The sequence below is a fragment of the Lepeophtheirus salmonis genome, chromosome 10 (genome assembly GCF_016086655.4).
Source record: "Lepeophtheirus salmonis chromosome 10, UVic_Lsal_1.4, whole genome shotgun sequence".
Taxonomy (NCBI): domain Eukaryota; kingdom Metazoa; phylum Arthropoda; class Copepoda; order Siphonostomatoida; family Caligidae; genus Lepeophtheirus; species Lepeophtheirus salmonis.
The window spans coordinates 23,407,414-23,422,980 of NC_052140.2; the positions used below are offsets into that span (position 1 = coordinate 23,407,414).

Sequence of the window (15,567 nt, forward strand, 5' to 3'; positions counted from 1 at the left end):
GAGGAACGGGACGCCGTTACCACTAACCAATCACAGTTTATAATTTTGCAGTCTGATTGTTGATGTACCATTTCCTCAACTCTGTTAAGTTTTGAAATTAAACCCAATGTTCAGAAGATATATTAACTATTATAAAGTTAGTGGATTATTATCATAGATTCGTACTGTTGTGAAAACAGGTGCACCCATATCATTATGTTTGTTGTACAGGTATGCACGTCTAAAACTAAACACTCCTTTAAATTTTACGCCATGCACATATTCGTGATTTTATTGAGTTGAAACTGGGTTATACTTCGAGATCAGGGTCTTGACTAGTTATAAACAAAACTCCAGCAAAATCTAAATAGCAACAGTGAAACAACAACCGATAATATGGAGAGACGTCGAGTCGCAATTTTGGAGCTTTCCGCGCGGGGAAAAACTCCCACTAAAATTGCCAAGGTTCTAAACTGCAGCCCCACCACCCTTTACAGCGTGGTAGCCAAAGGGACTCCTGAGGTGACCACAAGATCTAAGTCAAGGCCTCGAAGGTCAGACGAAATGTTTGCTGCCGTGAAAAAGTATGTCGAGGACAAGACAGGCAGGGTAACCGTCAGCGGCCTCTCCAGGGAGTTCAACGTCAGCAGAAGGACCATGAACCGGCTAGTTAAAAAAGATCTTGGCCTTAAGGTCTACAAGAGACTCCCTCGTCCAGCCCTCAAGCCTGTAGACAAGGAAAAACGCCTAAATTTTAAAGGAGTGCTCAGTTTTAGACGTGAACACCTGTATGCTATGACTATTTATAATTTGAACAAGATCTAGGTCATTGTTGCATAAGAGTGCAATTATATTGTTCGTTTCTTTAAGAAAAAGATACTTGAGAAATAAAAGATGTTATTACAAGGGATCTATGATCAATGAGGAAAATCCAGCGTAGAATGGGCATGTTAAATAAAAAGAAATCGGCCCTCAACAATCAGCTATTACTAGAGAGGATGTCAAAACGGATTTAAACAAGAACATTGGCTAGAATTACTCCGATGTCGATCGCCAATTCTACTCGGGAGTCCAACAAGGACTTATAATTATAACTCCACAACAAATCCTCCGTCTTTTATGAACACACACGAATTCAAACAGGTTTGGAATATAATTGAATCCATTTAGGAAAGGATGTTCACTACACAGGAATTAAATAATAATGACAACTGCTAAGAAAAATAAAATTCATTCTTTATATTATCAATTACAAATTAATCAGCCAGCTAAAAAACACCCCAGATTTACATTATGGTCTGTGATCAATAACCATGTTTAGTGTCGTAAATTGTGTTTATTTTTTCGCTGGCCTGCTTTTTTGGAATTGGTAATTTAAATAATCAGATTTATTTCCTCAGCTACTTCGTCAAAATCAGAAACCACCTCGTAAATCCTATTATATCTTGGTTAATTTGATCCTTCTCTCAAATGCTGTACCTCCAGAATGACGACATTACGTGAAGACACTATAAATTATGAGATATTTCCAAAGGTGGAAAATGACAAATGTGTTATTAAATAAATTATATTTCAATGATAGACTTTGTCATCAGAGATTCTTAGATATAAACACATGCCCGTATTTGGCATAGGGTATTATTATGTTTAACTACCAGTCTAACAACATTTGTGATTTGGAGGGACCATCCTTTTTAATAATGATTTGTTTTGACCGTTTAACTGTATGTGATATAATCATTGGCTAAAATGGATGTATATATTATGTTTAAATATGGTAAGAACACTCCTAATTTTTAGAAATTTAATATGATAACATATACAAAGTCGTTTGTGCATTGGATCACCTTTTAGCTGCATTAAGAAGATGGTGGACGACTTCTTCTTCTTCGAAGTTTGGTTCAACAGATACAGGGAAGATCACAGAATGAAACATACGCATCACATGTTGAAGAAACCAATATCAAGGATAGTCAAGTTTTCCCGTCAAAACATGAACTTACATGCTCCTTACCTACACATGTCAAAGTCCATTTTTGGCCCATTTGAGCAAATGGAAAAATACAAGTGAAAGGTGGAATATTTGTATGGAAGAACCACAAAGGGTAGACCACCTTACTAACATCACTTGAGAGATACCAAGCCATGCAAGAAGAGAATGAACATCTTCGTATTCTTAAATTGATGAAATGTACACAAATGAAACAAATTGATAATAATTATAAAAATTAAGTAGGACTTATCCATTTCTGCTGTAGTCGGACATATACTTCTTTATATCGTCGTGTTCTTTGCCATAAGTATGTATAATTATGTAATGCATGCATATATATATACTATTTTATAATGTATGTATGTACTATCGTGAACAGCAATAAGTTCTTAACTAACTAATATATACATTGTCAACCTGTAATACTGCTTAAATTTAAAATATAGCTCATCAAATTTTAGAAATAGCATTGATTAAATTGATCAAAACCTAAGCCTAATTGTATTTAAAATGCCCATATATATTTTTGAATATTTATCACGTATCCGTCAAGCTTGGAAACGGATGCCTTCATGGCGGAGATGCAGAATTTCACTTACACGATCACTACGTGATGATATATTTTGTCATTAGAAGCCAGTGTGAAAAATCCCTCTCTGTTCACTGAGTCTCTGAAGATTTCCTTTACCAGCTCTCGAAGAGCATAGTAAACTGAACACACCCCTACAGAAGATTTGAGGCTGTCTCTCTTTCTGAAGAAAATAACTATCAATTTGGATTATCGGATGGGTATCCTGATACCTCCAGTGTTTCTGGCACAACTCGATACACGACCCATTTCTCAGGTGGTGGAAGGAGATGATTTGCGTAGCTCATACAGGACTGAGGAACAGAGATATTGACTTTTTTTGTGATTTAATACGGATTTTACTTTGTCCAATGAGAAATACAATCATAGTTTTAAATGTATCATCGTAAGCATTTCTTGATATATTAATTGCCAAAAATATATATTTAACACATATTTTGGCATCTCGTTCAAGATCAAGGCAAAGAAAGGAGAGAAGCTCTTTTGTCAGTTGAAGTCTGGCGTGTTTACTGACATTGTTTTTGATGATGATAAACATTATTAATTAAATACCAAAATGTAACTCACAATTAATCGGTTTTTGGTCAATATTGATCTGATCCGTCCAATAGGATCAATTGGGCAAAAATCAATGGTCCTCTGGATTTCCAACAGCAGGTTCGATAATACACCTCTTATATTTGTGCTATGGTGGATCAAAAATAACAACATTCTTTACTTTAACTTCATTTTAGAGAAAAAAGGCTTCGACAATAGCTCCCCAGCTTTTGAATACGATGGATATTTGAGTCTGGTGCACTTTTAATGGACAGGGAATACCTATTCAAATTTGAATGCATTGAAATCCTACTTAGTTAGGAAATAGGACAGCATTTGAATGAAGCTAGTAGTCCATTCTGGTAGTTTTCATTTTGTAATTTTCTTGTAGTATACGGTTCATTATTAATAAGATAATATTTATAAATTATTGTAATAGTCAACTTATGGAAATTAATTACAACAGCTGAAAGAAAAAAGCGAGCGTGGCTCCTCCACATTCATGAGCACAAAGACTCCTCATTATTGTCTTGGGGGCATTGGATACTTTTTTTCGAGGTGGGAGGGAGTTAAGTGCCTTAAAGACCTCAAATTCTTTCTTACAAACGAATCTTGCAACCGAACGTCTCACTCAGTCCCAGAGTTCGAACAATTGTTATGTTATCGCTTCCGGAGCGAATTCCAAGGGGGGCTCCTTGTCTTTTACAAATAGTTGGTACAACGAAATTGTCACTTGATTTCATTTTTATCTACTGGTGCAGGTTTGAACAAGCTATCTAACAACAACAAAATCAGTAGCCTAACTGCCTGCGTTTGCACAAAACAGCGCTACAAAGTGGCAGCATAGAACCCAGTAGACTATAACATTGCTTACGTTTTACAACACTGATTTTATGTAGGTTGGTAAATGAACTACATAGATGCTCAATCTTGAGATCTTTATAATTGGTCTAGATAAATCGAGCCTATGTACATAGTACTCACACTTTGTTTCGTGTTGTTCGGAAATAATTATAATCAAACATCATGTATAATACACATATCCCAACATACATAGGTAATAACTCTTCTCAATTTCCTCAGTACTTGGAATCATGTGGGGTGAAGAGAAATAGAATATATGTAGATATGTATATTAGGCCGGTTTGTTTTTCAACTTTTGTCGAATTTGGATTTTGGCTACAATGGAAAAGTTGTGATATGATAGGAGAATAACCTATGCAAAATTGTTTGTCCATGAAGGTCATCTTTAGGTGTCACGTCTTGATTTAATTATGAAAAAAAGACACAAACACTTTACTTTGTATATATTGATACTAAAAATATATTTTAGTTATTCTGCATTAAATAATTTTGATAGAGATTTTTTTAACCTATAAAAAATGTTGCAATAGTTTTTTTTTGTTTTTTTTTAAATTCTCCTATAGAACAACAAAAGAGAAAAAAATAAGGGAATTCTTTACACTGTCAGAAAGGAAGTATCAAAAAAATAAATTACATTATTCCCTCCTTTTGCTCCAGAATAGAGCTTAAGAAAAAAACTTTATGAATATTTATTATAGGTTTGAATAATGTCTATCACATCTATTTATAAAACAATGTTCTACTCTGGAGTATAATAACGTCAACTCTTGCGTTCTTCAATCTAAAAGGATATTCTATCAAGTAAGTGAGGGCATTTCATAATAAGGCTATGAGATATAATTTGAGTATTCAGTGAGTGGATACAATTTGACTTAATTAGGTAAAATATCTCCTGTTTTACAAAAGATATTTCTAATTATCGTAAAAAAAGTCGTTAAAAAGTTATATTGGTTCAACTTACGTGTCATTTTGTGAGTAAAATTGTTTATAAATGTATTAAAATCCGTTACCAGGTGACCTGTATATAGTGCACCCTGATCCATATACAAGTACAGTTTAAAGAATAAACAGAGTGTATAATATACAGGGAGGCCTGCATAAAATCAATAAAATCTTGTAGGAGTTTATTTCAACTCATATTAAAAAGAAAAGAAAAAGGCAGTACTTTATATAAAATTTAAAAAAATAGTATATATTTAGATGAGGTTTCACATCGAGCTGAAGTACTTCCAAAGTTAAAAAAAACATACAAGGGTATACCATAACGCTTTTCCGACTGATGTTTGACTCCCAGCAACTGACGTTCATTTTTTTTTTTTTTCCAAAAAAATCTCAAAATGACGCGATCAGTTCTAGAACAAATACTGTATACATATAAAAACGGGGGATCAAAATTAATCCGAGCTATCTCTGTTTAAACTCCGTATAAAAACGTCATTGTATTTGAAAAACAAACATTAGATGTCATTTTATAACCAATTTATCGGTAAAGTCGGTCTAGACCAATTTTTTTGGGATGGTACAAGACCAAATTGTTCCTTTGGACCAATCTAAACCGAATTTTTATATGAGACCGGTTCAACCAGAGCTTTTTTGTTGGACCGATCTAATTCGGTCCAACAAAAAAGTGGACCGGTCTAGGATTTCCAGACCGAAACCCAACACTATTTATTATCTTCTGTATTATGAAAGCAAAATTATATCTCAAGTCAATGCTGCAATCCACCGCTAATCATTAATAAATACAAAGTAATGATTAATGCAGTATTTTAATCTTTATTGACGTAATAAAGAAATTTTGTCTCCTTTCAAACTTTGAACGCGAATTGCTACTTAAAGATGACATTGTAGGGTAATGGCATTTTGCATGGGGCTTATGTCACTTCCAAATCACAACTTATCTGTACTTCTCATAATCAAACTTCGAAAAAAGTTGAAATACAAACCGCCCTAATGTACATTTCTACCTATGTAATTGCGTAACCTCTTCCTCCCCTCTCATCAAATATATACCTATATAATATGTAGATTATAGGTACATTATGCCATAATATCACATAATGTTTACCATGTAGGTATATGGGGGCATCTGCAGGATTATATTTATTTATTTATTTTGGGGGGGGAGGGGAGGGATGATTTTTTTTTGAATTTTTTTTTCTGAAAAAAAAAGTGAAAAAATTAATTTTTTGTAAAAAAATTACAAAAATCCATAGCTATTCACACAATAATTTTTTTTTTTTTTTGTAATTTCTAAAATTATATTTCAACAATAATTTTTTTTGCAAAAAGATTTTGAATAGTAAATTTTTCGTAGAAAAATTTCAAAAGTTCAAAGTTATTCTTAAAAATTTAAAAATTTCAAAAATTTTAAAAATTCATAGCTATTCTAAAAAAATTTCAAAGATCCATAGGTATTCTCAAAAAATTAATGTTTTTTGGAAAAAAAGATCTAGTTCAGTAAAAACTGAAATTTTTATGAAATTTTTTTTTTCCAATTATGAAATATTTTAAAAAGAAATTTCAAAAATTCATTACTATTTAAAGACAATTTAATTTTTGAAAAAATTTGAAAAATTTAATTAATTAAAAAAAAGAAAAAAAATCAACTATTTAGTTTTCTTGTAAGAATCAAAAATTCATTAATTAGGAGGGGGCTACATCCCCTCCAGCCCTCCCCCTGCGGACGCCTCTGTCTTCAAAACAAACACAAGCCATAATAATTTGTCTCTAAAATTGAGGCAGGATTATATTTAGAGTTGTATAAAACGGAGCTCTGTGTCATCACGACGCTATGACTCAGACCTTCCCGAGAGAAAACTTTCCGGACTATTAGTACCTCAACATGTGGCAACCTACTCTCAGACGTCATCCCCTTGGAGTACTCTACTTAGGTGCTTCTGTAGTAGAGGGTTTTTGCAACTCCTCCCAGTCTATAGAGGCTTCAATCAAGAAGGACTGGACCAAGCTTGAGTCTAACTTAATAGTCAAGGCCTGCAAGGGGTTTAGGTTTCTTATTGAAGAAATTATTAGAGATGCAGGCTCATATTTTAAATAAAAGTTTTGTATAGCAATATTTGCAGATTATTTTGTTAAAATAATTGTGCTCACATGAGCTCTCATTTAAATTTTGCCCACAAAAAAATTGAAAATAACAAAATATATACAACCCTCAGATGAACCCTGCAGATATAGTTAACATTCTTATGTCTTCCAACTCATGCCAGAAATTAGAGTATATAGCCTATAGGTGACCCACGGATGTATATAAGTCATTGGTTTGAATTTATGATGTAAAAAATAAGTTGAGCCTTTTTTAAGCTTAGATATATACATTTTAAATATGCAGTATCTCAACTGGTTTCAATTCCGAGGAATTCAAATTTTTACTTACTTAAAATTAACTACCTTACAATAATTAACATTAATTTATTGAGAAACTAAGGTTTTAAAAAAAAAATTGCAAAAAAAAAATCCTAAAAAGCTTCAAATGTTTTTTTGTAGTAGCACAGCTAAAAAATACACTCAAAATGGCAGATCTAATGATTGAAAATGTTATTTGTTAAAAAAGCATTTATTTTGCATTATTCAACAAATGTTATTTTTGATGTATAAAAATAGCAATTTTTAAAGGATTTTAGGGTCACTCTGATTTGGATAGACTTAGTATGAAAGTAAAAAATAGTTCAGGCAAACTTTAAAGGAAAATAGATAAAGATTGAACAACCCTATTTTGACATCCAAATACACAAAAAGGATGTCCTTGATCAAAACTGAAAAAAATGTTGTTAGTCTTAGAAAACTTGAATGTTAAGACCCCCAAAATAATTTTTGTCAATTTATACCATCAACTTATTCTGATTAATTCGTTAGAGACGCAGCAAAACCACTTGAAATAGTAAATCGACATCTCTGTGAAATAATCAGAAATGGATACATTTATATTGTTAAGAGGGAACATATTAGGCCCAAATACAGTCTTATAGATCAAGTAAAGATTTTGATTTATAGTTAACATTATTGTGCATGTTAACTCATCCAGGAAATTTGAATATAAACACCAAAATTAGTCTGTATATATATCAGGGTGTGGCTTATAAATTAATCAAAGAAATGTTGAACTCTGAAGACTGCAAATTTTTCCTTTTAGGGTACACTAAAGACATCGTATATAAATTATAAACAGTTTTGAAAGATATTAAGAGATAGCTTAACGGCTCTAAAGTTTTGGAAAAAGGGATTAAGTTTATATTATATTTTTATTAAAAAAAAGGTCAGTAAAAGGTCAAATTTATCCTAACTTAATTACTTTTTTTTTCTATTTTAAGTAATAAATTAACCATTGCTATTGATTTAGGACAATATAAATTGTAAATATGGATATCCTTTCTTTTACGATCAGACAGATGGACCTAAAGCAATTTATGGTTGGCTTTTCTCCTTTTGACCAATTAAAAAGAAAAGTTATAAAAAATACTCTTCTAATTTTCAACAGAAAATTTATTTGCCTAAATTTCTTGTCCTTTAGGATCTGTTGTAACACAAAGAGCTTCGACGATATTTAGTTCAAAACATTATTTTTTGAATAAAAATCGTAACCTTTCAAAACTTTGGAGGCGTTGAGCTATCTCTAAAGCATTGTTGACATTGTTCAAAATTTATAACCAATGTTTATAGACAAAAAAGTTTGAGATCCTCCGAGCTCAACATTTCACAAATTCACAATTACAATACAGCATTTCCCATTTTCCTGATTTTTGTTCAAGAATTATTTTCTGTTATCTCTTCACATATATAAGTATGGAAAATTGGTGAGGAATTGGATAAAATTATATACATAGGTAATGATTTGACCTTATGGTTGTGTGAAGGTGTTAGTGTTACAGCGATGAAGAAAGGGTGGAATTACATAGGTGTTAACAATCTCTTTTGCCTCGTCATTTTTCAGTGTGTTGAAGGCTCATATTTAACCATTTCTACATAAATATATATGTACATTACACATGAATAATGATGGTTTCCATTTTGAGGAATAAAATATTTGAAAAACTTATTTTTTGCAATTTTTTCTTACATATTTATTCAATTGAATGATGTCTCATAATTATCAAAATTTTAATTTATGGATGTACATAAACAATTCTTGATGGGAGATCTATTGGACATATGAGCAATATTGTATAGGGAATGAAGGACATCTGGCTTCATCCTTGAAGTATAAGATAATTGTAGGGAATTTCAGTTATTCGGGAAATATCTATTGATATATTTCAATGCCTCACTCAACCCTATTATAATAAATAATGTTATTTTCTTAATTTTTCAGAATGTTATGTTACTTGCAAGATATCTTTCAATTTGCTAGATAGACATTGACAAGAGATAAAACAAATAGACTAACAATGACTCAAAAGAAGCGCAATCACCTTCATTGGACATCCTTGCTATTATGCCTTTTTGCTCTTAATTTAAGTCATGGACTGAGTAATGAAAGTATAACGACAACAGAGAGTACGCCTTCCAGATCTACTGTTAAGCCGTTACCCATTGCCATACGTGCTCCTGAGCCAGATGATGCTGAAGCAAAGGTCATCATCTCCTCCAAATCCTTGCTAAAGGAGCAGGATGAAAATCAAAAGAATGTTAAAAAGGAAGAGTCTTGCGACTCTCTTGCAGATAAATTTCTGTCTCTAAGGAACTTGAACACGATCCAGATACCAAGGATGGGGAATATTACTTGGGGAAACGAGGAACTGTCCGCCACAAAATGCGTAAGAATTCATATGTTTTTAAGTAGTGTATTATCGGTACTTATTTAGAACGGAAGACTACATTCCCATCTATTCTAGTCTCTGTTCAGTCCAGTGAAATCCTACATATCAGTCCTAAAACTGATAACGTTTGATTCTCGATGATAATAAACACCCTCTTTTAAATCAGTTCTAAAAGCAAGTCCCAAGGACTAGAAGGACCGATCTTAAGACTGGAATGGATCCAATAAATAAGGACCAATACATCACTATTTTTATGTGTACACACTGATTCTAACTTTTCTTGACTCATTATATTCTTTGTTTAGTTTTCAGAGTTTGTCATCTTTGCTCAAGATGAAAAAACCAAAACGAAGAACCTTTTGTGCCCAAGCTACAAAGTCCATCGAAGAGGAGATTCAAAGTTTTCCTGCTACGCTAATTTTACAGTTAACTCATGTGGACATAATATGGTCATTTCTATGGAGGCCTGGACAACCTCGAGTCAATTATATGAACCTTTCCTCAATGTTGGTATCAATTGCTCGCTAGAAATAAACTCAACGACTCATTTGTTCCCTGCTCCAAATCCAGTTTTTGAGATCTTGGGCACAAATGATACAGATGGGACTAAAGACTCTTCTCCTAAATTCTCAGCAATAATACAAAATTCTTCCATTTCCTGTCGATGGAGTAAATGGAGCTCTTGGTCACACTGTTCTGTCTCTTGTGGTAATTCTCCAGGGAGACGCAGTCGGAGCCGCTCCCAAAATGGCTCTCGATTATGCAGTGGAACAGAGAATGAGAGCAAGAAATGTATCGTTAATAGATGTGCTCAGGACTGTGTTTGGAGTGAATGGAGTGATTGGAGCCCCTGCTCTGTATCTTGCGGCACTTCTGGAAGATCATCTAGAAAAAGAAAAGTCCTTCTGCCACATCTTTATGGAGGAAAACCCTGCATCGGCGATGATCTTGAAACAAAGAGATGTAGCGGAGCCGACTGTCCTGTAGATGGAGATTGGTCCCAGTGGAGTCACTGGGGCTACTGCCAGTCTAAATGTGGTGTTGGTAATCGAACAAGAACAAGGGCTTGTGATAATCCTCCTCCTGAAAATGGGGGTCGACCTTGTGAAGAAAACAACTCAAATGTGAGTGATGAATTGATTCGGCATCCAAGGATTGCTGAAAAAAGTGAGGACCTTCCTATACAAACCCAAGAAGAGGTTCAGTCTTGTAAATTAAAAGATTGCGATCCAATAGATGGACGATGGAGTAAATGGAGTCGCTGGAGTACTTGTTCTGTCAATTGTGGACGAGGGAAAATAATTCGGACAAGAGCATGTAATTCGCCAACTCCTGCTCATGGGGGACAGAAATGTTATGGACAACCTACACAAACACGACCCTGTTTTCTCAGAAAATGTGCTGAGGACAATGACAATGATAGTTTTAGAGGGATTCACACAGTTTCAACAACCCCCCAAAAACTTTTTTGTTACTACAACATCCCCCAATTATAGAAGCAACTTGATTTCCTCACGATTGACACATTTTGGATCTCGAGATGAGTCAACTTCTTCAGATAAAGGACAGGGACCCATTCCTCACTCAGTGGATATAACATCAGTATTGTTTCAACGACTAGGAGGATCATGTTTGGATAAGCCACCTTATGTCCATGGATTCATTGGACCCTTTATAAAAGAAGGCATAACGATTAATCGGCCTGACCGGTATCTTCGAGTCGGAGAAATAGCATACTACATGTGTAACCATGGAAAAGTAATCGATCCCATTTCTAATCAGCGTGGTTTCTTTGTAGCATGTCGAGAGAGCAATGGTTATTTGGTGAAGATGTATCGGAGAAAGGATAGTGATCCTGAATGGCCAATCTGTAAAGATCCCCGATATTGTCTAGACCCTGCACCAAAATATCAAGGCTATACTCCTCCAATCCCAAGACGCCATGCCTTAGTAAATACACAAATCAAGTACCACTGTATCAAACGTCCAAATGTGACCTATTCCCTCTCTTGCTTCCCAGATGGGCGCTATAAACTCCCTAATGAAGTTCCTTTAAACACTTGTGAGCAAAACTACAATCCGCCAGGTTCCTCTTCTCAGACTCCGGCGCTATCCTCTCAATCTACTAGGAACGGAAATATCCTTCGTTTCATGACTGCCAATACGGTCAGCCCATCCTATGAGGGTTATCTTCTCTCACTCGATGATGCGAGCGACAATGAGGATAAGGACTCAGTACTTAATCAAACATTTGGATGGATTCAGTCTCCCGGATATCCGGGGGTCACTGCAGCCAATTATTCGCAATTCAAATTCACTGTTCTTACGCATGGATACTATGTACGAATCGGCATCGAGGATGCAGAAGTACAATATGATCAAATGGATTTGGATATCGATTTTAAGGATCAACAGAAACAGTTGAGGAAGGGAGAGTCCTACATTATCAAAAGACAATTTGTGATCACACCAGCCTATGGAGTATTCAAATTCAGAATCACATTTCAATTCATTGCTCCTTAAAAATACAAAGTTAGACACTTCATTATCTTCTTTTATTTTATATTTGACTACTTCAAGGTGCTTTAAATATGTTTCTATGCCCAAGTATATCGTATTTTCTATTGCTCATTAGTACAAACATATATTTTACTATTTACTATTAAAAAAAAAGACAAATCTATTCAAAATGAAAAGGACTTTTAATTTCTTTTTTTGAAAACATGTGCGTATGATTTTTATATTATTACAACTGGTTTTAAACTTTGTATTATTGTATTAAATCAAAGATATATAATTATTAATAAATTTGTGTAGGGTTTACTTATTGGTGAGTAAATTCATTTTCAAAAATAGTAAGTGTCTGTCCGGGAATCCCACGGTTGCCAATGTGTGGATTTTGGTGATACTTTTCATGTAGCTTATTAAGATTTTAAACATGGTTCTGTTTACAAATTTTTTAGCCTTCAAGGCCATGGTGCCCTTAAAATAACATTTTTCTAAAAACAAAATGAAGTATTTTTTGACAAACAAACGCCTTCAAACTACAACAAAATAAAGATCGTATAATTTTAAGAATTACACTTCTTTAAAAAGAGATCAAAAGGCTTAGAGAAAAAAAAATAAGTGAGAATTAGGACAAAGAATTTATATTTATTCATATGTTTTGTTCAAAACGTGAACAGTAATTTCCTCATTTAAAAAAATGTCCTTTCTATCGAACCTATAATAAAAGAAAACGAAATTACACCGGTTCAGACGGAAGTAGAAACGAAAGTTTTGTTCAATATTGTTGTCATGTTAACTCACTACAGTCCTAGTTAATTGACATAGTTCATTTTTGAAGAAAAGCTTTATAACATAATGATTTTATCGTAGATAGATGGTTCAACAAGAATGATTTTCTTTTTTGACAAAACCATTGCAACCTTTTTTTAAAAACATTTAAGTAATATTAAATAAAAACATACTATGTACGATTATAATATGATATGAATAGAATCAATAGAATTCAAGTATCATTCAATGTCTATTTAAGTGGTCTTTATTTGAAGACAAGTCGTCGTTTAACTTAACTTTTCTTCTTTTGTGTAAGTACATACTATGTGACGTACTGTGTGGCACAATGGGACATACAGGAAAGGGATTATAAATCCGGAAAATTGAAGGATAATGTATATTACAATTTATTTCACAAAATGAATGAAGCAATTCACAAATCTGTTACTCTGACATGACGGGGTACAAGGTGAAGTCCATCAGTCAGAAAATCTACATTAAGCTTCAACCCCAGCCTGTTCGGATACCGAATAATACAAGTTTACTTATATCCTTGCTGGGACTTTGGCTTCAAACCAATACTATAGGCTATTTAAGATCCAAAAAAATTCCTTCCATCTTTGTTTAAAATCCTAAAGGTTTGAGTAGCCTAAGCCCGTTCGGATCCCGAATAATACAAGTTTACTTATCTGGTACCCGGGTACTTTGAATCCAAATCCAAGATCAGTTCTATCTTTTTTAAGCAAAATCATATGTTTTATTAAAAAGTTGAGTACCTTCAGCAGGTATGGATCTCGAATCTTTTTGGATAATACAAAGTTACTTATACCGTATCGAGATACTTTGACACTCGTCCTATCTTTATTCAGCTATACTAAAGGCTTTATAAGATCCCAAAAGTCCCTCAGATCTATTTTTAAGATTCGTGAAAGTACCCGAGGCGGGTTCAGATCTTGGATCTTTTAGGAAAATATTATGAGTTTACCCATAACGTACTTGAGTTATTTGGATCCGGATCCCAGACCCGTTTTATCTCTATTAAGTAATAAAATAAGCTTATTAAGATCCATACTATCCCACGGTTCTTTTTTAGTACCCGTAAAAAGTTGGTGTATTTGAAGGCGGGTTGGATCTCGGACCTTTTTGTATAATAAAAGCTTATTTATACCGTACTTCAGTCATTCGGATCTGAATCTCAGACCTGCCTATCTTTATTTAGCAATAGTAAAGGTAGTTTAATATCTGTAAAAGTTCGAGTACCCGAAGTAGGCTCAGTTCTTAGATCTCGGAACTTTTTAAATAATACAAGTTTACTAAAACCAAGACCTGTTCCATCTATATTGACTAATATTATAGGCTTTTTAAAATAAAATAAAAGTATTTGATCTTTTTTAAGATCTGTAAAAGTCATAGAACCATTAGCCCGTTTGGGATGTAAGATCTATTTCTATAAGACAGGGGAACAATTATAATAGAGTCAAAATTTCTAGTAATGCAAATAATTCAACAATATAAATTATCTTTGAGCACAGAATCCAAAACTGCTCTCAGTTTTTATCTTGGTGGTTGGTTTTGAGAAATATGCTTTTTTTAGGAACTTATATTCCAAGGGTGACGATGGGACGAAAATTTATCAGAGGAAAACTACCAAGCTTCATTAGAGAGCAGAGTCTACACCTTCGATGGGACAAAGATACTTGGATTGCAACAATAAAGAGATCCATTTACGATGAGTAGGGAATTTAAATATCATAAATATAATTAATAATTACTTTATTTGAATTTGTACAAAACGCAATATTACATCGATATTCTGATATGAATTATTATAATTTATTACGGGTATGACGTCATTATAGTTACATTCAAATGATAAACATTATTAAAATAATGATGCATATTTTCTAGTATACCCCATAAAAAATAGGAATCACTCAAAAAATACAAAATAGAACCAAAACCCTTAGATACTTCAATAGGTATTTTTATAAATAAAACATCGAATATTCTTTTATAATATGATATTCCTTATCACATGAATAATCAATAAGTTATAATGGTCTAAAGAAGAGTGTTGTTTATCATAATTTTTCAGTCTAAAAATGAAAATATGTCTAGTTCAAAACAAGATACAGAATCAATAAAAACATTTTTATAATCCTGAAACCCCTGTTTATATAAGTTTAATTCATCGTACTTCAATTTGGTGATTTCCTTAATGATGAAAATTGACTATGAATAATGATAGTCTTGAAGTACTATAATCTCAGATATTTCGGAAACCTGACAATCTAGTTAAAAACCGAGACTAGTTTTGGATTTGGCGCTCAAAGATAAATTATATTTTTGGCTTCATTTCATTGGTAGAAATTTTGTGTTCCCCAGTGTAATACAAGTTTATACATATACCCAACCTGGGTATTTCAGATTCAGATTCAATCCCGGACATGTTCTATCTATATTAACCAATTATATAGGCTCTGAAGATCCAAAAAATCCATCAGATCTCTTCTAAGATACGTAAAAGTTCGAGTAGCGGAATCCTTTTGGAT

General features: G+C 33.2%; 1 protein-coding gene across 1 annotated transcript in view; it reads left to right on the plus strand.

Annotated features, from left to right (window-relative positions):
- The window catches only part of LOC121125241 (uncharacterized), a 35,920-nt gene extending 23,361 nt beyond the window's left edge, over positions 1 to 12,559 (plus strand). The window contains exons 2-3 of the mRNA XM_040720394.2: positions 9,289 to 9,733; positions 10,042 to 12,559. Coding sequence (XP_040576328.1) covers positions 9,365 to 9,733; positions 10,042 to 11,232 — 1,560 coding nt within the window. The 5' untranslated portion in view covers positions 9,289 to 9,364 and the 3' untranslated portion in view covers positions 11,233 to 12,559. The remainder of the gene's footprint in view (positions 1 to 9,288; positions 9,734 to 10,041) is intronic.
- The last annotated feature ends 3,008 nt before the right edge of the window (positions 12,560 to 15,567 follow it).